General features: G+C 36.0%; 1 protein-coding gene across 2 annotated transcripts in view; it reads right to left on the reverse strand.

Moving 5' to 3' along the window:
- The window catches only part of MKX (mohawk homeobox), a 60,030-nt gene that overhangs the window by 24,200 nt on the left and 10,612 nt on the right, over positions 1-25,218 (reverse strand). For both annotated transcript variants that reach the window (XM_081046616.1, XM_081046617.1), the window contains 2 exons: positions 24,632-24,785; positions 23,864-24,199 (listed from right to left, as the gene is read on the reverse strand). In XM_081046616.1, the coding sequence (XP_080902742.1) occupies positions 23,864-24,199; positions 24,632-24,785 (490 nt within the window). The remainder of the gene's footprint in view (positions 1-23,863; positions 24,200-24,631; positions 24,786-25,218) is intronic.

Genomic DNA, 25,218 nt, shown 5'->3' on the forward strand with positions numbered 1-25,218 from the left:
CTCACCAATACTTAGTTTCTTTTGTTTTCTTTAATAATAGCTATCCTAATGGATGTGAAGTGGTATGTCATTGCGGTTTTGATTTGTATTTCTCTGATGATTAATGATGCTAAGCATTTTTTCATGTGCTTATTGGACATTTGTATATGTTCTTGGAAAAACGTCTATTCAAGTCCTTTGTCCACTTTTTAAATTGAGTTGTTTTTTGTTGTTGAGTTGAATAGTCTACCCTTTACATAAAATGGGGGGAAATAAGAATTTACATTCATATTTGGTCTAAAACATATAAAGAATCTCTGTAAGGATATTATAAAAGTCAAATATTTTAAAAATGTGCACTATTGGATAACTCACTTCTGGTCCTTATCTCCTTAGTGTTGTAAAATAAATAGGTTGGACTGAAATATTTTTCTAGCTCTAAAATTGTTATCAATGTTGTTCATTATAGCCTTAATTATACCTAAAGAATAGAGCAACACAGAATTTGAAGTAACATTATTTTATTAGCAGGTACATCATATGTCTCCACAGATTCCTTCAAGAGCCCATTCAGGCCTAACTTGACAATAATTCTTGGCATTTAAAGATTCTCTGATCCTTAACATACACAACCTGATCCAGAAAAAAAGAGTTATTCCCCTGTTATATTCTGGTTTTCCCCTTCTTCTTCAGCTCTCTCCTTTCTCAATCCAATCAACTTTTCCAATATCCTTTCCCCCACATCACAATCAAGTGTTTTTCGATATTTCTCCTCTAGATTTTCTTTCCTGTTACTCAGTGTTTCTTCTGTCTTTCTGTCTCTGACATCATTATATTTCTTATACCTGAATGTTATCATATTTGCATTTTCTGCCTTTCTTCTGGATTACTGTCTCTCAAAAGCAAATTCTCTCTTTATCAAAATAAATTTATCTGATACATCATCAAATATTAAGACAGCCCTTCCTTCCCAGGAGAGAAATTTATATGTAATTTGCTTCAAGTACCCAAATTTAAAAGGTTGTGGTTAAAATAAAGAGGTGAATCAAGAGCCTTTTGACCTTGGCTGATTCTTTTTATAAAGGCAGAAAGGACTTGAAGAGACCAGTCTAATCATGAGAAGCTGGTTAGAGACGACATGAAATGTGTCTGAAATTGCTCCTTTGATTTAACATTCTGGTACTGCGTCCTCCACTTGATCAATTGGAGAGTAAGCTTAGGCATCAGGGAGCATAGAAGGTACTCCAATGCTGGAGAGCAGCGTGGACAGGGCCCAATTTCCAGTTTGAGGATTTCTACCTCTTCAACAAACTTCAGAACTTTGGTGGGTATAATGACATTTCTGGTCTTCCCTAATGCCCTACATCTGCCAGTTTCTTAATGTTTGTGTTTACCAGTGATACATGTAAATCACATCGTGGGGCTGACAGGGAGTTTCCTTCATTGGGCTGAATAGTGATAAATTCTGGCCCAATCATATTACTGCTTTCAAGTAAGATTAAAATCTTTTTTTGTACTGCCTGGTCACTAGTAAGAACAAAACAACATAGGCTAGAATACCCTGGAAACAGAGGTAGACCTCAAGCAGCAGAGCTTTGAAATCACAGACCATCACCAAGGAGGAAAGGTCCATCACTGGGAAAGGGAAATCATCTCTTAGAATAACATAGTTTCAAATTTAAATCAAATGGAAGAAATCATTTAAAATATTCCTTTTCTAAAATCACTATCCACTTTTTCATACCATTTTATGCCACTTTCTAGTCCTACATCATGTTCTTCACTTTTCCTAATAATACATATATCATTTTCTCTAAAAAGAACATAAGCATGAACCAAAGTGTTTTTTGATGGACTGATTTTTTCCCCCCTGAAGCTTTGATACCACTCTCAGTTTCTAGACTGGTCATATGGATGGAATGGGCTCCTGAGCCCAGACGTCACCTCCACACCAGCCATTCTGCCCTAGATACAACCCTGCAGTGGTCATAAGAGTGCCCTGTGCCTAATTGCCAACGCTGCCTCAAAGAGGAACTCCAAGAAAGTTCTACACTCAGTCCCTAAAAGACCAGAATCTCCAGAACTATCTCCAAATGGGCTTCCAAACCTGGCAGGGATGATGGTTGGGTTTTAGGGAATCGTTGAGACCCCTAAAATTATAAACTGAAGAAAATACACCTCCGTTGAACATCACAAATGCCGTATAAGGAAGCAGAAGGTTCTGAACTACAAGGCTCCTTCGATTTGCTTAGCATCTTGGTGGGTGGGTTAATGCACAAAACGTAGGCCTGAAGAAAGTTTGAGATTACACTGTGATTATCTTACACTGGGAAAGAACTTGGAGATTTTGTGGCAACTGGGGATCTAGGAGGTGAGTAGGAAAGGTTGGGAGAGGGACGGGTGGAGCCAGTGAGATGCTATGAGGCTGGAGACCATGTAGGGCACAGCAGGCAGGGCAGACTCCCATGTGCAGTAGCTAAAGGACACTTAAGAACAAGGAAACGTAGTGCTCCGTATGAAGTTATGTGAACTGCGTGATGTATGGTTCTCCTTTTATCGCCTCCAAAAAATTTCCACGTAGTCTGTTACATGTACGCACCTTCTGAGAAGTGGGGGAAGCTTCTGGCATTTGAGGAAGGGAGTACATTTCATATCTGAATCAACATGATGAAGAACAGATCCACAGGTGTGGGATGGTGATGTGACTGAACACACTGTAGAAAGTACACGGTGATGTATGCTTTGAAAACAGAACCCTCAGGCATCAACAAAAATCTTCTGGAGGGTTCAACCGTCCACACTATGAATAAAGTGCCTAAGAGAATCCTATTTAGACCTTGTTAACCCCAAGAAGGAGTGTACTTGCCAAAAAGGACTCTGTGATTAATCGGGTCCAAATTCGTAATCAGAGTCTACCAGCCATTGTTGACAGGGTGACTCACACACACTACATTTCAGGGAAAATCCACAGACAGAACTCCCAAGTCTCTTGCACTGCATTCCTGCCCTCTAAGCCAAAACTTATATGGGAGTTCCTGGAACTCTATTTTGACCAATGAGCTAAGACCTGTCCCACCCAATAGGAACTGCTAAACTATAGCCTCATTTGCATCTTTACTGACCAATTAGTACAGTTCCATAATGACCAATCAGAACTCGAGATTTAGATCAATCAGAACAGTTTATTGAACCAATCAGCCTGTGCAAATTTGAACCCTTCATTTGCATAAAATGGACCCACTGGACCAGAACAGGAATTTTCTCTATATAAGTGTACCTTCCCTTTGTCTCTGTAGAAGGCACTTAAGGTTTGCACCAGCACAAAGGCTGTATTTCCCAGTTTGCAAACTGCTCACCTGAATAAATTTTCTCCTTTTACTGCACCCAGACTGGGGCCTCCTGCTGGCACTGGATTCGTGCCAATGACTTTTTGTTAACAATCTAAAGGATCAGAGATACCCCTGCTGTCATCTGGGTTCCACAAAAGTGTGGCAGTGAGGGGAGGTTTCTCTGGAGAAAGATCCAAAGCTTTTCATCCAATTTTCAAAGCAGTCCATGTAGAAAAGGAGGAGCAGCTCCAAATAAGTTAAGAGTCACTGTTTTGGAGAGTTCTACTCCATAAATGATTTTTTTTTTTTTTTTAGTACACTTAACCAAGATGGAAAACACAGTAAAATCGAGTGGAAAGAACCTGAATGAGGAGCTGAGAGACTGAACTTCTCTTTCTGGCTCTGCCACTAAGTAGCTGGGCATCAGTGGGTCACTCCCTCCTAATTGCGAGAAAGTGGGAATAATTATCATTATTTTTTACCTCACGGAGTCATAATCAAGATCAAATAAAATAACAGATGTTCATGTACTGTCTCCAGTACGCAGAGCAGCACAATATATTATTAGATCTAATCTGGCATGAGATTTGCTAACCTAATACCAGAATAGTAAGTACAAAAATGATCTTAGTAAAAATATTTTTACAATTCAATCATGGATATTATCCCTTTTCTTGCCGTAATAAACAAAGCCCTTCCACTTTAAGGGTTATTTTTATCAGTCATCCCACTTTTGGAATTTCACTTTGTTCTAACCTCCCTTGACAATGTCTATTTTGTGTCTTTCCTACTGCCTCCCTCCTCTGTAGGCCAGCGCAACAAATTTGTGCGAAGGCAGAAGAGTATTCGCTGGCTTTTTCTATGCATGGCAACGGGTATGACATTTGATCTCACCCAGGGATTAAGTCATTCATGAGCAGAGCCCAAAGGGAGGAACAGCTCCAAAAAAACAACCATCCTTGCTGGTACTACAACATCCAAAAACTCAGTCGCTTCTGCTACAGTTATAATTTGTAGTTTGTCTGGCACTGAGAAATCTCACTGCAGTCTCTGTGGTTTAAATAAAATGCATCTACAGCAGCTTGGAGCCATGTTTTAAAATGTTCCATGTTATTTTAGTTCAAGGACAAGCTTTTAAAATTAAAAGAAAACTGTGGCTTTAATTACTGATTAAAAGCGAAAGTGTGTGTGTGTGTGTGTGTGTGTGTGTGTGTTTAAGGAACACTATTAAGTCCCACTTTTGGGGAAAGCATTTGAAATTAAAAAAAAATTTAATTCTTCTCCTGAAGTAACAATCTTCATTAATATAGGAAGATTAAAAACTGAGAGCATACACTCACACATAAATACAACATTTTTGTGGTTTTAAAACTATTATAGTCACAGTTCATCCACTCAGTATTATATTTTTCAGTGAGTTCAGTTACATTTTATGACCAGGATGCAATATTTTAATAGGCATTACTGTCAACACAACGACGGACTTAAAAAAAGGCAGTTGATATTGTTGTTTAAGAAAAACCCAATATCTTAGGATCTAAATTTATGAAACACAGAAGTTCAGTTACATTGTTCATACAACAAAATAATTCACTGCAAGATTAAAATACCAAGCGTCTGCACTGTCCTTAATATGTGATTCAATTTAAATGTAAAGTTTCTGGAATGTATCTGTTCTGAAATCCAAGGCACCATTTTATTTTCTGTGGATTTACATAGAGTGGCCCAAAATAGAAGTCTTAAGTCAAATGCACCACAAGGGCAATAAGTGAAAGCCTAGACCCTGGGCTCCAAACAAGTGCTACCTCCTCTCCTGTCTTCAGCATTCTGGGGCCACTCGGGAAGCTACAGGAAGGAATCTGACTGTGGTCCTACTTGTTTTCTCCACTCATCTGTTTCCCCCTAATAAGGGCCCCACCACCCTTGTTCTGTGCGATTGTTTTATCTACCTTTACCACATTTTTGAACTCCATAGCTCTCAGGAGGATTGCTTTAGGCAGATACTCATCTCCCTCTGGCCACTGTTATGTCCCTGGATTCCTCTCCTTTCTACAGGTATGCTCCATGCTCCCTCCTGGAAGTCTGAGGCCGGAATGCCATTGCCTATCCTATAGAAAAGGTTCTGTGCTAATGGCATCATCGCCAGCCTCAAATGCCCACACTGGGACGCAGAAAGACAGGATCTGCAGTAAGATGAAGGAGGCGAGGAAGTACATTCTGGACAGAAGGCTGTAATCAAAGATGAAGGAGCCACAGGGCTGATGCTAATCTCCTGGAATGAGGAAAGGATTACAATGGCCCAGAGGAGCCAAAGAGGCTCCCTTCAATCCTCTGGCACAGTCAGTCACAGAGAGATTGACCAGTTCTTTCAAAATACCCTGTGGGAAATGGGGACAATCATGGTACTGACATTATGGGGTTATTATGAAGATTGAGTAAGAAAACTCAAGTCAAGTGCTTAGCACAGTACCTGGTACTTGATTAGTGCTCAAGTGGCTACTAGCTATTATTGTCATTACTATGCTCTGGGTAAAGTATTTTGACAATGCATTTTTTTTTATCACTTCACAGGTACTAGCTGTCCCGAGACAAAGGCCTGCAGTTTTTGACTGAGACATGGCTAACCATTATAATGCTCTGGAGGATTGAAGGACAGACAGAGTACCTATTGGGATGGCTGGGGACTGAGCACAGTGTAAGGTAAGGATATACCGAATTTCCCGGAAAATAAGACCAGCTCTTCTGCCGTATTTCCCTGAAAATAAGACCGGGTCTTATATTAATTTTTGCCCCAAAAAACGTATTAGGGCGTATTTTCAGGGGATGTCTTATTTTTTTCATGTACAACAATCTACATCGTCCTAACGTACTAAATGCATCGGTCTGGCTGACGATCTTAACTGGGGCTTATTTTCGGGATCAAAAAATATATATACAAAAAAAAATGTGTACTAATTACATAATCACTTGTACCCAGTCTGCATCTCACTATCCTAAGAAAATTACTGCTTTTAAGTAATTATCACAAAGTATTACAAACCACTTTCACTTTGCTCCCCCGCCCCCTCCGTGTTAGTGATTTGAAAACATGTGCTGCTCTTTCCTTTCTCTTAGTTGCCCAGCAAATTAAATGCATCCATCTGGCTGATGATCTTAACTGGGGCTTACTTTCGGCATAGGTCTTATTTTTGGCGTAGGTCTTATTTTCGGGGAAACATGGTAGGTGCCTTTGAAGGGAGGTGAAAAGAAGCCAACAGGCAGAAGACTTAGAAAAGGAGATGGAAGGATGATCTCCCAAAGGTAAACTACCATCGATGTGAATTTCCCCATGTTTGATGAAAAGTAAAAGACAGTGGCCACGAACAAGGTTTTAGAGTCAAACAAATCTGAGTTTGAATGGTTCTGCAACATTCCAACTTATGTGGGCAAATTCTGCTACTGATGTTTGTTCTCTCATTCTCAAAACAAGGATAGTAATACATACATCACAGAGTTATTATGGGGACTCAATAAAATAATACACGCAGGTAAAGCACAACGCCAGGCACATACTGAGTGCTCAGTGAAAGGCAGCTGTTGTTACTATGTGTGGTAAACCTCCATCAGACCACTGGGAACCTTCTAGCCATCTACCTTAGAAATACATTGCCTGATGCTGGTCTGCATGTTAAGATTCCTGCCTCATAATGTGATAAAATGTATGGAGCTTAAGGAAAGTAAGATTAACCAAATGTACAAAGAGAATATGTATATATGGAGTTGGGTTTTTTTTTGTTAATTATGTAAATAATTATGTAAATATCAACTAATATATTTGGATAAGGTTTGATTACTCAGTTTATAGATTACCCATATCAAAAGCATTTAAAGCAGTATAGTTTTTACACTTTATAATTAAAATATCACACAAATGATGATACTTATTCTTTAAACATTGAGGTTGAACAGGCCAAAGTTCATCTAAAAATTCCCCTGCTAAGTCGTGTCTGGTGGGATAGGGAGAATTTTGGCCCCATGGCTTTTACTCCTAGTGTCACATCTGTGAATGTTACATTACATGTTAAAAGTGATTTTGCAGATATAATTAAGATTACCAATCAGTGGCCTTTAACCTCAGGAGATTATCCTGGATTATCTGGGTAGGCCCAATGTAATCACATGAATCCTTAAATGCTAAACTTTCTCCTGGCTGGGGGCTCAGGGAGAAGGCAGAGAGATTCAAGTGTGAGAAGGACTCAATGTGATGGTGCTAGTTTAAAAATGCAGGGGACCAGAGAAAACGAATGGGGCAGCCTCCAGAAGCTGAGAGGCAAGAAAATGGAGACCTCGGTCCTGCAATCACAAGGAAATGAATTATGCCACCAGCCTAAGTAAGCTTGTGAGTGGGTTCTTTCCCAGGGCCACCCAGTAAGAACCCAGTGAGACTGACACCTTGATGTCAGCCTAGTGAGACTCTGAGCAGAGAATCCAGTCATGCTGTGCCAGCCTTCTGACCTGAGATAATAAATGGTGTTGTTTAAAGTTGCTAAATTTGTGGTAATTTGTTATGTACCCATAGAAAACCAACACACAGGCATAAAAACTATCCTTTGATTTATAACTACAGTCATCAGTTTTGAATCTGTCATGGTTAATTAATTAGAAAACAACACACTCCATTCCTGACTGTGGCATACAAACTGTCCATTCCTGGCAACATATGTGCCATGATTTCAAGCTCGCCTTCTGGCACTTCTCTTGTCCTTCTAAGTTTCAGGGGCTTCACTTAATATTTTCTTAAAATAAGTGCTTGGCTATGCTGCTGCTTATTAGCATCTCCAACGAGGGTGTACAAGATCTTCAGAAAAGAAAACCTTTCAAATTCGTATATTCCAGAAACAGCCTTGTGAAGAAATATGCAGCAATGACTGGCTAAGAATTAAGTCTGGATATCTGCTGTTCAGCTGTCTGCCCAACAGCGAGATAAACTTGTGATAATATGAAAAGCTCTTGAACTCATCAGGATGATTTTAGTAATTCAAAGGTGTACCAAAGCATTAGCCATATAATTGAGGGAAAGACCCACCCAGGATAACAGGTACTGCCTAATACAATGACAATGAAGTCACTGTAAGCAAAGGGCTCTGGAAATGTTAGATGCAATAAAAGGGTGCAATATGTAGGAAAGATATTGGGAATAGTGGCCCATTCTAAATTCATTACTGTAGAAACAACACAATTTCCACATGTTGACAGCTGGACAATCAAGCATATCCCTGAGGGAAGAAAGAAAACTCATAGAAAAGTACTCTGTGGTCAGTCCACCACTTCCAGAGACACAGAAATACAGCAAAATATTCAGTTAGCTCAGCTGCAATCAAACAAACCAAAGAAGAATCTGGAAAGCAGAGCCCTGAACAAAAACAATGCACTTTATTGTTTAAAAACGAAAAGAGAGAGAAAAAGAGAAAGAGGGAGAGAGGCAGGGAAGAAGGCAGGAAAGGAGGGAGGGGAGAGAGGAAAGAAAGAAGGAAAAAAAGAAAAAAAAGAGGGAGAGAGAGAGAAAGAAGAGAAAGATTAGTTAATTAGGAGAAAGCCAAGATATTTTGATATTTTTGAAATAAATTGAATATGCAATTTAATGTGTACTTTATTAACGTTTTGAAACATGATAACCCTTTCACTCCCATGATATATTTTATTTTGATGTATAACTTCAATTAAGTATATTTGTAGCAGTAGCTAAAAATTATTAAAGTAATCTAAGTATGGAAGGGTAATAAAAAGTGAAGCATGATTATTTAATGCTCCATTAATTGATAATTTTGCTTGAAGGAAAGATTGGCAAAAAGAAATGGAATGGAATTCTTAACTCCTTGTTTTTACTTAAAAATTCCCAACATTATTCACTCAAACTAAGAATTTAAGTTTTCCACTGGAAGAAGAAGAAATGTTACTTCTAGCATGCCCTGCCACATGCTTAACTACAGAATAAAATTGTATTAATTTGGATTCCAACCACATTTCTGAATTGTAGTATTTATTAAGTACACAATTGTCAACTGCCACTAATTACTATATTATATTATATTAATTAAAAGCTTTTGTATTTAAATTATATTTAGCTTTTCATATCAAGCACTGTAGTTCATAACGTGTCATGTTTATGTAGAGGAAACCTATTAGGAATTTTTCAGGAGCTCCCATGTTCCATTCTGTACATAATTACTCTAAATATATTATTCTGTTATTCAGAATCTGTTTATAATTCTGAATGTGTGCAAATTCCCACCAATAACTATCAGAAAAAAAGGGAAAATTTTTATAATAAAATCATTTACTAAAAGTCTATATTACAGAGTTCCTTTAAGATGATACACTGGATAAGCTTTACTTCTTTCTCAAAATCCCATTAAAATTACAGAATGAAAATTTAAAAGCAAATAAATAGCTAGCAATGCTCGAAAGCAATAAAGGGTACATTGCCAAATCAGAAAAGTTGAGAAATTCGTGAAAGATGAAATGCATATGGCACCAAGTCGGTGGGGAAATCCAAACAGAACCATAACTCAAAATAGGTGGACAGCAAGACCATGGCACAGTGGGAGCTGCTTCTCCCAACAGGGCACATGAGATATTCCAACTCAGTAGTTCACTGATGACAAGTGGGCCATGAAGAGAATCATAAAGGTTACAGTTAAAGGACAGCCATCAGAAGAGCTAGGTCACGCCTTTGGTTCTGAGTTTATAATGCCTCTGGGTCAGCTGACCCCACGACACAGCTGTTACAAATATTCTTTGGTCAAGTTAGGGACCGGTCTAAGAAGGGATCCTAGCAAAGGCAGTGAGGCCATTAAGACGTGCAGAGTAGATTCAGGTAACTTCTGATCTATGCAGATGTCATGGTTGCTATGAAAAAATGAAGCAATAAGAAAACAAAGATGTTTTTGGAAAACAAAAACAAGATACCAAAACTACAATGGAAAGGGCAAAGTTGAGGACTAAATTAGTAATCTGGAAAGATAAAGTTAAGAAAAGCATTTATAATATAGAGGAGAAAATGGAAAATGTGAGAGGAAAAGTAGAGAACCAAGAAATCCCAGGCCAAGATTATTTCACAGGTGAATTCTTTCAAACCTTCATGATATCAGGAAGAGATAATCCATACTTTATTTAAACTAGTCTGGAGTAGAAAAAAATGAAATAGTTTCCAATTCATTCTTCAAGACTAATGTCAAAATTATGGAATGAGAACATTTGAAAAAAAGAAAATAATAGACAAATCTCACTTGAGAACTTTGATAAAAAATTACTAAAATAAAATGTTAATAGAATCCAGAAATGTATTAAATGAATAATATATCATGATAGAATAGAATTTCCCCCCAAAATTCAAGGACAGTTAAACACTAGGAAATTTACTCTATATAAATAGATTAAAAGAGGACAACTAGATGATGGTCTTAAAAATTGTGGAAAAAACATTTGATAAGTGCAATGGACTTTTTAGTTATGTGGGTGTTTGTGAGTAGGGGGAACCTCTTGTTAAACAATAGAGGAATGGAAGGCGAATCCCTTAACTTGATAAAGTGATTATACCAGAAACCTTCTGCAAACATTATACTTAATAGTAAAATATAAGAAAAATTCCCTTTAATGCCTGCCATCATTTCTATTACTCAACATTGTTTTGGAAAACCTGCATTGTAAGAACTGGAGGGAGAGAAGAAGTGAAAGAGAGGGGAGGAAAATAAATACATAAAACTGTTACTATTTGGAGGTTATATGCTTGCGTATACCTTGACAATCCAACTAGACATATGAAAAATAAACAAAACCTAACAGATATCATATGTATCAGTGATAACTATTATAAAATGTAACAGACAAGAAGCCATCCAGAATAGAAACAATAAGCATAACAAAATAAAATATCTAGTAATTAACTTAATGAGAAATATGTAAATCCAATGTAAAGAAAACTATAAAAATTCATTGTGTCATGAAAGATGATCAGAATAAATAGAGAAATATACTATGTTCCCGAGTGGGAAGACTTGATATAATAAGGACAAAAAGTATTCCCCAAATTAATATATACATTCAATGCAATCCCAAATTAATTTCCATGGGAACTTTAAAAATAGAACTTGTCAAACTTACTCCAAAGTTCAACTGGAAAATTAAATTCAAGAGCCTAAATGAGAATATTTTTTAAAAACTGAAAGTAGACATACCCTGCCATATGCCAAAATGTACCATAAAGCTACAGTCATGAAAACAGTGTGCTATTGATATAGGAATATTTTTTAAGTTTGATAGAATACATTAGTGTCTACAAGTAGACACACATATAAAGGAAGTTAGTATGTAATAAAGGCAGCATTTCAAGTCAGTAAGGAAAGGTGGAAGTACTCAGTAAATTGTGTTGGGATAACTGGCTATCAATTTGGAGGAAAAATAGAAGTCAGATCATTACCTCACACAATTTACAAAAATTTTTTAATGTAGATTATGAGTATATAAATGTACAACTGAAATAATAAAAGTAGTGTTAAAAATGTAGACGCAAGCTTTTAACATCTTGGGAAAGGTCTCCCTAATAATGACACAAGACATAAAGAATCTATTGAAGATTGAACCAGGTGCCCTCTCCCTTCTAGGCCTCCTAACCCAGGAACTTCATCTGCCACCAAGGGGGCTTAACCATTGCCATGCTCCCCAATGCTCCTTTGAAATGCTCTTTGTCTTGCTGCCCTGAGCCCAAGTTCTGTTTCTAACAGAGATAATACGGTATGCATTTAACTATGACTTTCTGTACACTGTGGGCTTCCTTCTCTCTCTACACATTTCACAGAATCTCAGATTATTCAGAGGTAATAAGGTCTTTATGGATTACCTTGTCACAAACCCTCATTCCACAGCTAAAGGAACTGAGTCATTGGTTAATAAAGAGACTTGCCTTAGAACACATACCCAATTGCTAGCAATTCTGGCTGAATCTAGAGCTCCTGATTTCTAAAAGCTTCCTGCTATTTCCACATTATAACATCCTGTGGCCTAATCTACATATGGGCAATTTCAGGTGAGAGGAGGAGGCTGACTGGAGAGAAAATTTGGGCCTGGCAAGGCCGTTTTCCAAACCATAGATGAAGCAGCAAAAATTTAATTAATGTAATTAAATTACAGTCAAAACATAGATTATATTTGTATTCCTTCAACTAAGCCTCTACCCAGACCTTTACACTATCTTTTTAATTAAAGCACGTTAGAGACAGGGTGCGGTCAAACAGAACATAGATCATTTGCCTTTATGTTTCTTCTCTGAGCTTCCTAATAACATTTCACTGAGTGTGTGTGTTAGGGGGTGGGGATTAATATGTCATGAAATCATAAAGTTGAGCTTTTTTATATTTTCCTAATGAAAGGAAAGTTATTGTAACTATAAACTAAATTTTATTGCTTCAATCATAGTAACCATGAAATAGCCCTCAAACACCTTTCAAGATACTTGAGAATTACTATTCCAGATGATTTATGTTTATACTTTTAAAAGTCCATTTTAAGAAAAAAAATAAAAATAATTTTTTGAAAGAAAAAAGTACATAGGTTAGATAAACGGGAGACCCCAGGGGTTATGAGTAAATCTGAAGTGGTGCCATATTTCTGCAAAGGTCTAAAGTAAAGGAACCCAGGAGACACAATAAAAGTTAAAACAAGACCAGTGCACTACTGACAGGTTGTGAAAAAACTCTTTGATCCAGCTGCAAAGATTTAGCAGCTCAGAAGAGAATTAAAGGAGAAACAATACAGCGATAAGAAATGCAACCAAGACAACAATAAAAAGAAATGCGAAACACTAATAGCGCTCAACCTCAGCTGCAAACAAATGAAGGCTGTGTGGATTCTCAAGCAGCCCCATTACCGAAACCATCTAGCTTTGTGTTGGGCAAAGACATCACAGCAAAGGCACTTGGCACAGAGCAACTCCTGGCCATGGATTTTGCGTTTAGAAATGTAAGACCCAGTAACATTTAAGGAATTCTAGCTCTTGCCAGATAGCCATCCTCTTGCCCTGAAGCCATGTGACAAATGATCCTGAATACCACTTGGCCTTTTCTGCATCTGTTGTCTAAATTAGTGTAGAAACTGGAAGGAGAGACTGAATTTTGGCCCTTAGCAAAAGGGTACATTTTAGTGTTGTAATGACAGTCTTGGCAGAACAGGGCATTCTTACTTGAAATGTCTCTGCCATACTTTGTCCACCGTAACCTGAATCTGGCTCCATCGAAGGGACTATCAGTTCTAAATTTTAAATGTACAGGCAGTGATGTAAAAACTTAAAGAGCAAACTGTTTCTTGGAAATCACACTTGATGAACAGTTGTCTCTGACCACCTTTCAGTGCTTTTAAAAGGCTTCATTTCCATTTGCATTTCTTTTTCACTTTCATTTTAAATTTCCAAAATATTCCTCTCAAAATTACTACTTAAAAAAAAATTTATTCTCTTTATTTAAAGCCTGATCAAAGGCAAAATTTCTTTTGTGTATTATATACTGGGGGTGCCCCCCCAAAATGTATACTAGTGGACACTTTGGTCAACGTTGCTCAAGCAGTAGTTCGCCGTCATCAGAAGTGTCTGGATGCTGAAGGTAACCACTCTGAGCACCTCTTGTCATTGCAGAAGTCAAACGAGACTTGTGTTCATGTTTTGTTATTGGTATATATTGAGTATTACAATTTTAATAGTTTTGTCCTTTCTTAAAATGTGTATACATTTTTTGGTACCCTCTGTGCAATGTATATTATAAGTGTGTATATACATAATAGTATCAAAAAGGGGAACACATTCTTTCTGTCAAAGATATCCACCTTAGTCACTGTATCAAAGAATCTCCAAAGCACTGCGGCCAGTGGGCAAGAGGCAGTTTTTAATCCTCTCTGCAGTCCAGGGATTGCAGAAGACAAAACATGCAGTTAAGAGCGTCCTGGCCATAGTGCCATCGCTCAGGGGCTCCCGAAATCTGTGAAACAGTCAAGTCGAAACCTCAATTTAGTTTTTTCGTGGTACATTTACTGAAGTGCCTCACCTGAGGAAATGCTCAAGATAAATTCGACACGGAAACACATCAATGTATCTTGCACCAGAATGTCCTACTGGGCATGACAAATAGTTCAAGACTAGCTCTTCTGACTGGGAAAACTCAAAATTGTTCGAAGCGGATGAATGATGCTGTTGAAAGCTGTGTCTTATCTATCTTCCCAACACCACTTTCCAATTGGGTTGTTATCATCACTCATTTTTTCTGTCCTCTTTCAGGTAATGACTCAATGTCTCCAGTGTGCACAAGGTAGAGGGAAGATACCACAAAGTAGTTATTTTCAAAAGCTACTTTGTTTACTCAATTATGTTCAATTTCTATTACTTATTACTATTATGCAACCCCCCCCACACACACACACACCATGAGTATTAACTGTTTGGGATTTTCTGCAAACCATTCCTATATCCCTAGGATACTGTAGGATACAAAGATGATCCCGAGATACTGTAGGCCTATTACAACGTGTAATCTATCAACGTGTGTGAAGACCTTTCCACTGCAGCCATTAAAACAGAAACTTTTTAAAAATGTACACTCAAAATTCTAAAAATTCTCAAAAGCTCAACACTAATGACTTAAGTATGTTTTAAGTAAAAGTCAAGTAAGTACCTAAAGTTGCCCAAAGCAATTATACTTACTGTATCGGAGAGCAGTATTACAGCTACAAGCAAATCAAGCAACTCATATCCAAAACACCCAAAATTTCGATGCCTAGTAAAGAGCCCAAACAACTTCCTAATCTTTAAATTAAGGGACTAAAGTAGAGGATCCCTTAAAATTTACTGCTGGATTTATAAAACTCTTGACTATTTCCCTCTTTAGTACAATGAAAATAAGAGAAATTGGGTAACAGAGCTGTCAAAGAATAAAGGGAGAAAAGAATTGCTATGCAGCTGCTATTTAAACATGCCATTCTTCGCCTAAACTGAAAACCAAAAAAATTTCAAATTTTGTGAAAGAAATTGGGCAAAGTGAACTAAATTATTATTTTTTTTGCTTCCTCAAACCTCACAATTATAAATGATATAATTTCTAACAAAAAAACAAGAACACAAACTTCCCAAATTGAACAGTACCAAAATTCTGGACTAGAAGTAAACACGTATTTATCCTGAGTAAAAACTCTGAGTAAAAACTCTGTTACATCAACAAGACAAATTTTGACATAGAAAAATACCTGTTTAATTTTAGAAACAAAGTAGGGAGGCAGAAGGGAAAAACTAACTGTGATGAACCAAACAAGAAAGAAAAGAAACCACTTCCATATTCATTAAATAGACTGTCTTGTTATTTTCACAGACAGTCAAACCTTTTTGACATCCTTTTCAACACCAGACTGGAGAGGTGTCAACAGATGTTATTTAGCCTTGACAGTGTGTAAAGAGTTTACAAACCTAACTAAATTTAGAATTAGTAGAAGTTAGGCACTTATATTCTTCATACATAGGAGAAGGGGGGAAAAAGGCCCTTTTATGCCAGCTTTGAGTTTGGCTTGAATTTTTATGACTTATTTAGAAGCCCTAGGGAATGAAAAGTCTCTGAATGGAAATACTGACACAGTTTTAAATATAGTGACATGAACAAGCACTTCTATGAGATTGCACCAGGATGTGACTGACCACTGTAGCAAATTTGAAATGCACAGAGTATCAGAAAATCAATTACAATTGACTGAATTGTAGAAAGTGATGCTGAAATATAGAAAATACCCCTGCAGAATCAAAATTTCATGTTGATAAACTTGTTTTTTACAGGAAAATATGTAAAAACGTATGGGTTCTTTATTGTCACATGAGGAAGAGAGAAAACGAAAATTTTCTGCATAAACTTTCTCCAATTCTATCATATGATTAAAAATAGTCATTCTTAAAAAGTCAAAGCTGCCGTGTCAACCGGAAAGTGAATGCAGCAGAAGAGTTTAAATTAATGGGTCTAAATCTATGCTTTGTTTCTTATGTCTCACCTACATGGCAACGTGCTAGATAAAGATAGACAACAAGTATCATTACTTAAGCGAAATCAAAGTCATTAAAGCTCCATTTATTTTTGTCTGTCTGCTATACTCTTTATTCTTTGTTGGATTTTCTTTAAACTAGCTGTTTCCATTTATCACCCTTTCATTTTCTTGAAAGTCACTCTTTTACTTGAAAATCTGTTTCGTTTCACTTGATATTAAGTTTTTATTTTGAATCTCTTAAATGTCTCATAATTTTAAGCTTCATTTTGTTTAATTTTTTCCTCTGGTTTTAACTTTTTTGTATTTGCCTTTTCTTTTTGACCCATTTAAAGTTATTTAGGACCATTTCCTTTCTTTTATCATGTCCACAGACACAGATCATCATATACATATGTACATTAAAATGTCTTTTATGACTTAAGAGGCAGACAGACTAAATCATTAAAACACTAACTCATTCATTTAAGAAACAGTTACGGAGCAAATCTGTGAAAAACTCTGTACTAAGTGCTAGGGGGACTATAAAAATGAATAAAACACATTGCAGTGCCTCAAAGAGCTTTTAATACACACAAGGCAGTGAGAATCAGCACAAAAGAGGAGAGAATATAGCTTCACTTCAGAAAACAGTTTGTTTACATTCACACAAACATGAAATCAGTATTATATCATTCTTAGGTACCACACAGTGGAAATACAACATAAAAGAACAAAAACGTGAGGATCAAACACAACCCTAAAAAATGTGTAGATTTTCTAAACTGAGCTGCCATACACTTTTGATTTGTTTGTAAATGTTGAATAGGGATGTAAGTCTCAGCATCTACATTTAGGTTTTTCAGGCTCTCACATAACAAATAACAAACAAAAGTGAATGAAAAGCTAACCCCTGAAGGAGTCAGCAAACTGCTCGTGCCAATATTTGTTCCCTTGTTTTGTTTTTGTTTGTCATTAATCTCTCAGTTTTTTTTTATATTAGATGTACCACTTATAAATTTCATATAAATTTTGCCAGTGAATCCATAAAAAAATATGTAATTTTCAAAAATCAAGCTCATTTGAATTTCAGAAATAATCCACGTGAACGTGTTTTCCCATTGTCATCACTGATGAATATTTAAGCATCTCCTGTGCTTAGAACAATGCTTAAATTTTTATAATTCTATAGTAACCCCATGCCTACCCAAAGGGCAGAATTTCTGTAAGTCTCAGTTATAAGATGACAGCTTTGAAATAATTAGAAAAGATCACTTTTTAAAAGGCTCTCAGAAAGACATTCTTTATTCAAAGGAGTGAGGGGTAGGTTTAGGATTGTGGTTAATTCTAAAATTACTGATGTGAAGGGTGGGAGAGCATAAAAAAGCAACAGGAGGAGGAAGTTTCGAGAAGGCAGAGGATGTGTACGCACAGCCCCCATGCTGTGTTTAATATTATATCCGTAAGTTTAGAGAGCAGAAATCCTACATTTTAAAAGTTGGTACTTAAATTTCTCTCTGGAAATTTCACTTATGTGGAATACCTCCTTCACAGATGGTGTTTGAAAAGTGAGGTATTTTTTGTAGTAAAGATACAAGACAAGAAATTGGATAACCTTTCAAGTATCTCTTAAATGTCAGTAACTGGGCTGCTGATAGAGGGTTTTATGATTCTCTGCTGGAGTACATCAACAGTCCTTTGCATGCCAGGAAAAGAATGTCTGGAATAATCCACAATGGCACAGCTTAATTCTTTCACAAAAAAGCAGGAAGTGACAAGCACAAAATGAGAAATAAAAAAAGAAAAAAGTGTCCAAAGTAGAGGTACTGGTCAACAAAACCCCAAAGAAAAACCCAGCATATACAGTTAACCCTTGAATAATGCAGAGCTTTGGGATGGCAATGCCCACGCAATACAAAAATCCATCTACAACTTTTGTCTCTCCCAAAATTTAACTCTTAATAGCTTACTGTTAATTGGAAGCCGTACCACTAACATAAACAGTCAAGGAACACATATCTTGTATGTTAGATGTATTATAGACTGTGTTCTTACAATAAAGTAAGCTAGAGAAAAGAAAATGGTATGAAGAAAAACACAAGGAAGAGAAAATATATTTATAGGATTGATTGAAAAACAACCCACATATCAGTGGAGCTGCGCAGTTCAAACCCGTGTTGTGCAAGGGTCTGCTGCACACAGAAACACACACTATCCTTAACAGCTGGCTCTTGAGGAAGTACCCTCTTGACTGCCATGCAGCTTTCTTTGAGCTATCCCCAAATACAAAACCTAAAATTGATGAAACCTAAATTAGGAGTGATTATTCTCTGCTCAAAAAGATCTACCAAGGCGTGCCTTTAAATCTTTCTTCTGCTTCATTCAACTAGTTTCTTTGATGAGTGCCTAGCACAAAGCCCAGAGTTCCACTGAGCCTAAAAGAGGGCCTGTGGACAGTGGCTCTAATAAACATTTTTGTATGTGGAATGAATGTATGAAAGAGCACCTCATATGTGAATGGAATGTATCCCAGAAAAGTACCTGTTAACTCAGTTGTTTAGAACTATGAGTGTATTTCTCCAAAGAAACTATGCCATCAATTAAGATTAAATCCAAGGCTAACTCAATGGTTTATTGAGCTCATGAGCATACCTGGGTTTTACTACCGGTGATACCAACTTAAATATAAGAAAAGATGAACTAGTATCATTTATGACAACATGGATGAATCTTGAGATTATTATGCTGAGTGAAATAAGTCAGACAGAAAAAGTTCAGAACCATAGGATTTCACTGATACATGACATATAAAACTGAAAACAACAAAAGAACAAGACAAACAAGTGAAGAAACAAAAATTCATAAACACAGACAATAGTTTAGTGGTTACCAAGGGTAAGGGGGGAGGGAGATGGTAGAGGAGGGTAAAGGAGATCAAATATATGGTGATGGAAGGAGAACTGATTCTGGGTGGAGAACACACAATGTGATATATAGATGATGTAATACAGAATTGTACACCTGAAATCTATGTAACTTTACTAACAATTGTCACCCCAATAAACTTTAATTTTAAAAAATTGAAAGCACATGAGTGTACAGAAAGAGAGGGGAAAAATGCCATCTCTTCCTTTGTGGGTCATCATTAGCCAAGAAAAAAATGGTTGGAAATTGTGTTTAGCCTTTGTCATCCTCCCCAAATTTCTTTCTACTTCCTAGTTTCTCTTTCTTCAGTAACCAAAACACCTCATTCTCTCATTTTGCTCCAATTGTGGCAGCTGAGTCCAAATGGACTCAGTATCCCATGTACCAAATAGATGACTTCTTTTTTCTCTTCTGTTTTCATGGATATTCACGTCAGTCAAGTGGAGGGGAAGCTAATCTTATTAATTCACACTAACAGAGAAAAGAGTCCCATCTGTCTATATGTTTTTGCAACACCAGATTTGTATGATTAAGAGGTATTTTAGACAGTTTAACAAGATGAAGTTTAAACATTCAGTCTTGTGGGAGCAGGTTAAATTTATGAATTAAATTTTATGACGGCAGAGCAGTGGGGCTCAAAAGTTGACCATTTGTGAGCTGCAAAAAGAAAAGAACAGAATAGGGACCTGTCCTTAAGCTGAGCAATAGGAGAAGGGAAAGCCACACATTTAATTTCAAGACTTGCCTGATTTCCCCCATCGGTATACTTCTTAGAAACCTCACCTCTCTCCTTCACTAAAGAAGGAAATATAATAAGCTTGGGCAAATCAAATTCTATCCAAGTTAGGAAAAGTTCCAGTGAGGACTTACTCTGTAAGGTGGCACAGATGGCAGATGGCTCCTTCATGGATGCTCCCATCTGGAGACTAGGAGCACTGATTCAACAGAGATGGAGGTGGATATGATGGCTAGAGTCCTTATCCTGATACCTTAGAGCAGGCCCATCTAGGATCTAGAGGCCTGTAGGTCAGTTTGTGATGGGAATTCACTCCATCAAAAATCTGAAAATTGTCATCTGTTACCTAACATGATGAAAACCGATTGTAACTTTAATTTAGATGACTTAATTCAATGGATGACACTGAATAAATTTTCTTATTTACTTAATTGTATTTAGAAACAATGACCTTAATAATTGTGATCAATGTTAATGTTATAATTTGCTGCTGTCAGAAATGTTTTTAACCCATATTGAGAGCCTACTATGCCCCTAAAAAAAGAACACTTTTTCCCCCACACGATGTAGGAGACTGAGGATTACAGTGAAGTATTTAATATCTACATAAAATCAATGAAAACATGTTTGTATCTACTTTGATGGTATCTAGTAATAATCTTCAATTGGGATTACTATGTTATAATCTACCAGGTGTCTCCTTAATACAAACAAGTGAAAATGAAATTCAGTGATACATTATCCTTCCACACACCAATTCTTTCATTTGGCTTTTTGATTCCATGTATTTAAAGAAATGCATTATGAGATAGCAACCCTTTTACAAAAATGGATGAAAAAATGGGTATTTTTTTTTTAGCATAGATAAACCAATAAATTGTATTTAAAGGTGGGCAGTTCTTGAAAAAGAATTTAAAAGAAATCTTTGTACCACGATAGAACTGGGATGAGGAGTGGTGTTTAATAATAGTAGACTTAGAAGATATTTAGGTGAGGAAAGAAAGATATAACCAGAAGGAATTGAAGGAATCCAGAGTAAGTCTGTATGCCAGAGAAAACCATAGCAGTTGCTCAGAAAGTATTTATTGAAGTCCCCTGTTCTACTATTTATGCATGAGTGGTAACCCAGCTACAATTGCAGCAATGTTGACACTCAGTTCCCATAGAAGATAGCCATTTATTGTTTTGATCTTAAATTTAGCAGACCAGTCTTACACCACCAGTCTTTCTTAATTCTCCATCCACAAAACCAAAAAATGTATCCTGTTCTTTTAAAGTTTATAAACATGCATGGAAAACCAGAAGTTTACGTGTCTAGGCTGCTTTCTCACTGCTTGCATAACTAAAAATTAGGGTTTTATTTAAAAATAGAACTTGGCAAATGAGGAGTCCATTGGAATGCATTAATAAAAATAAATGGCCAAGATATTTAACTTTGAAAAGCATCAACTATACAGGCATGTTATTCCAGCTTTGATTTTTTATTTTTTTTTTATTTTGTCACCTCTGAAAAGAGCATGCATTTTCAGAAGACTCATTACACTGGGTAAATTTCAGTGACATGACCTTGCTTTTATTGAGCAACATACAAAAATTTATAAGACATTTTAAAAAATAGACCTTCAATCATTCCACTTCATCAAAATTAATTTTCATTGTTCCAAAATCTTTCTTGTTTCTGTCTGTACATATTTGTATTACCATAATTGTATTCAGGGTTACCACACTTTTAAATTGTTTTTCACTTAACATTACATTATTAATATTGCTCATGTTATTTCATAGTCAGTATCAATATGAAATTTTTGAGTTTTATGCTTTTAATCTGGTTTGTGGTTAGGATCACATTTATATTTTTAAAAACTAATTTACTTCCCATAATTTTGTATGTTTTAGAAAAATGTATAAAGCATGGGAATTAATTATTTTTTTCATCGTTTGAAAGAAATCCAATGAGTCTATCAAGTTGTGTTTTGGGAATTAGATTTACTAAAAACCTTAATTTTTCCTGAATTAGTGGTGATTTAAAACTTTTATTATTATGAGTTTATAATTTAATTTGTGTGGATAATACCAACTTGTGAGGATAATACCAATTCATTTCATCTATGCATTTACATACAGGTTGAATCACCACTAATTCAACAATTGTGAATAGTGTTTCATCATAATTTTAACAATATTTTTTGTTTAGTACCTATATAGTAACAGCTATATCTCCTTTCTCATTTCTAACTTTAATTTGTGTTAATTTTTGCTTATTTCTTTGACTGCTTTCAAAGGGTCAACTCTTTATTTACTTATCTATTTTTCAGCTTTCCATTTTACTCTTTTTTGTTTTTTTATTCTTTTTTCAATGTTGATTTATTTTCCTTTCTATGTAAATTAACATTCACAAAGCTTTAAATTACCTCCAAGTTCTGCTCTGGTCACATTAGTTAGATGTTTGTATGTAGTTTTTAAATTTTTTGTTATTAGCTAAATAATCGATTATTGCATCTTTTACTTCTTCATAGATCCAATTACTATTTACAAGACTATTTTTATATTTTGAACTCTTTGGAGTTGTTTCCATTATTGGGAATTGGAGATGCAAATAGAAAAATGAGGTTGATTTAAGTCTTTAAAAATACAGTAAGATTTTTTTTTTTCTGATTCCTCAGAGATAATATACCTTAAACACATTTGTAGACACTTAAAATCAGATTTCTGGCTAAATAGTCTGCAGGGTATATTAAACAGACCAAATTTATACATTCCTTTGTAAGGCTCTGTTGGTTACATATCAAGCTCCTTCATATGCTGAGGACTAAATGTAGTGACACTTGTGTCCTATTTAGCATAAGGCCTGGCATACCATAACTAATCAATAATTGATGGCAGCATGTGTAATAATAACAGTAATAGTATTTGTACGTGTAGTAACAGTAATAGTCTAATACTAGTTATATTAGTATTTGTAATAATAGTAATAGTCTAGTAGTTGTTAACGTTCCTCCTACCTCTTGTGCTCAGCTGCATTACTAATCTAGAGAAAAATAATGAGCTGCATGTCCTTGGTCTGCATTTTCTTATCTATGGCATAATGTGGCAGGACTAGATGCTTTCTGAAGTTATCTCCAGCTCTAACATTTCTAAATCTCATTTGTTGGAATTTTCAGGACCCGGACTCTATCTACATCAGAAGTAGTCCCTCATATCTTTTGTTTTGAAGCAACTTGCTCAAGCACTCTTTTTGAACAAAGCTCTCTGGGAACTGAAGTCAAGATAGAAAAGTTTACTGAACTCGCTACTCCATCTGAAAGTTTTATACCAGTAGGAGTCAATTCATTATTTCTGGAATGAAAGTAAAATTTTAAATGCTATTTATCAGCCCTACGTGTGCTTTCCAGGAATAAAAGTAAAATTTCCAAAGAAATTTAAGCCAGTCCTCTACTGTTCCATCACAAAAGTCTTGGCACCCATGCTAATTTGTGTTCCTTTTCCACCATTAATGGCAATCAAAGAATTCAAGAGAAAAGATGGGATACAAAGTATTTGCATGGCTGGCTATGGAATCCAGAACATTCCCCCATTAAAATTTATTCATAAAGGCCAATATATATATCTTCTAAGAATGTTTATCATTAAGATTCAAAATTATTATTAAGAATGAAAATTCTCATCATTATTATTAAGAATGAAAATTTCCCATGATCAACTAACGAGCATATCTGGTAATTAAAAAACAAAACAATCTTTAAAACTTAATTATGGGCGATATGTGAATAGTCTGATACAAAAGCAATAAAAATTATGCCTTTGTATCTGCCAGAATAAACCTCTCTGCTGCAGTTTTAATGGTTTTAAACAAGGTATCACAAAAAAGCAGACTTACCTGTGCGATAGACAAAGTTGCCTTCGGTTTCTGATGACGAGGGAGACACTAATTCTTCCTCAAATTCATTAGAACTAAAAGAGCCAGAATGGTTTCTTTGCCTTGTCTTTCCCATCATGGCAGCATTTGTGGCCATGACATGTCTCAAAGAGTCATTAAGATAACGGTTCAACAAGCTGCTCTTGTATTTTGGGGGTGACACGTAGTCCTCATTGGCCCGTGACTCTGGTCTCACTCCAGCTTTTATAACTGAGCTCTCACTTTTAATCACAGGATGGTGAACTGGATTATTATAGCCCCCTTCATTCATGTGGTTTCTTGGAGGGTTTTCTCCATCTAAGGGGAAAAAATATCGCTAGGTGATACTTGCATATACTTTTCCCTAGCCACCCAACAGTTATAGTTGATCATTAAACATGCATGTAAAGAAAGAATATTTAAAGTGTATAAAATTATCTCAGATACTCAAGGTTAATTTTTAGGCATAGGAAAGGTGGAATCTATGTAAGCTCTCCCTGTGGTATTTTAATTTTAATGAATTTCACAGAAAATGTTATTCTGACACACAGTAAATCTATAAACAAGAGGAAACAGCCATAATTCTGTTGGTCATTTATAGTATTGTAAAAGCAAAGTTACCTCATGCAATAAAAAAGAACCGTTATGGCACCATCATGTTTTGTGGGATTGACCTTAAAAATAGCAATTGAGGTGAACTTCTTATTACAGAGGCAAAGTCAAGAAAGCAGAATAAAAATACGAACAAACCTTCGGAACACGAATCATCACTGCTTACACTAAGCCGCTCAGCATTTCCTTGAACATACTTGTTGTACAACTTTATTCTTAAAGCCCAGCTTAAATCTGGCTGTCGAACGGTATTCTTAAGCCGACGTCTTGCATTAGCAAACCAATTTGACACCTAAAAAAGTATTATTTTTCAATTAACAACATATACAAAAATTCCCCATCATACAATTCCCATAAGGAACATAAGCCTCTCTCAGTATCTCTGATCATTCAATATTCCCAGAATGTAACAGTATTGGACATTCATTCCATCCGTTCACTCATTCATTCAACAAACATGCTGGGCATTTACTACAGAGATTGAGCACTTATTGTATTCTGGGAATAATAAAAAAATGAAGAGGCCTTGCCATCAAATTTTCAGTCTAATAAGAGAGGTAAGAGAGTATGCAAATAACTGTAATATAGGAAAGAATGTGAAGAATGGTTTAAGAGGCATTAAAACAAAATCATCCAGGAGTCCAAAGGAAGGTGTTATTTTTCTATGCGACTGAAGACTCCATGAGAAATTTAAGGTAGGCTTTGAAGGAATATATCAGGTATAA

This window comes from Rhinolophus hipposideros (assembly GCF_964194185.1).
Source record: "Rhinolophus hipposideros genome assembly, chromosome: 1".
NCBI classification, from domain to species: domain Eukaryota; kingdom Metazoa; phylum Chordata; class Mammalia; order Chiroptera; family Rhinolophidae; genus Rhinolophus; species Rhinolophus hipposideros.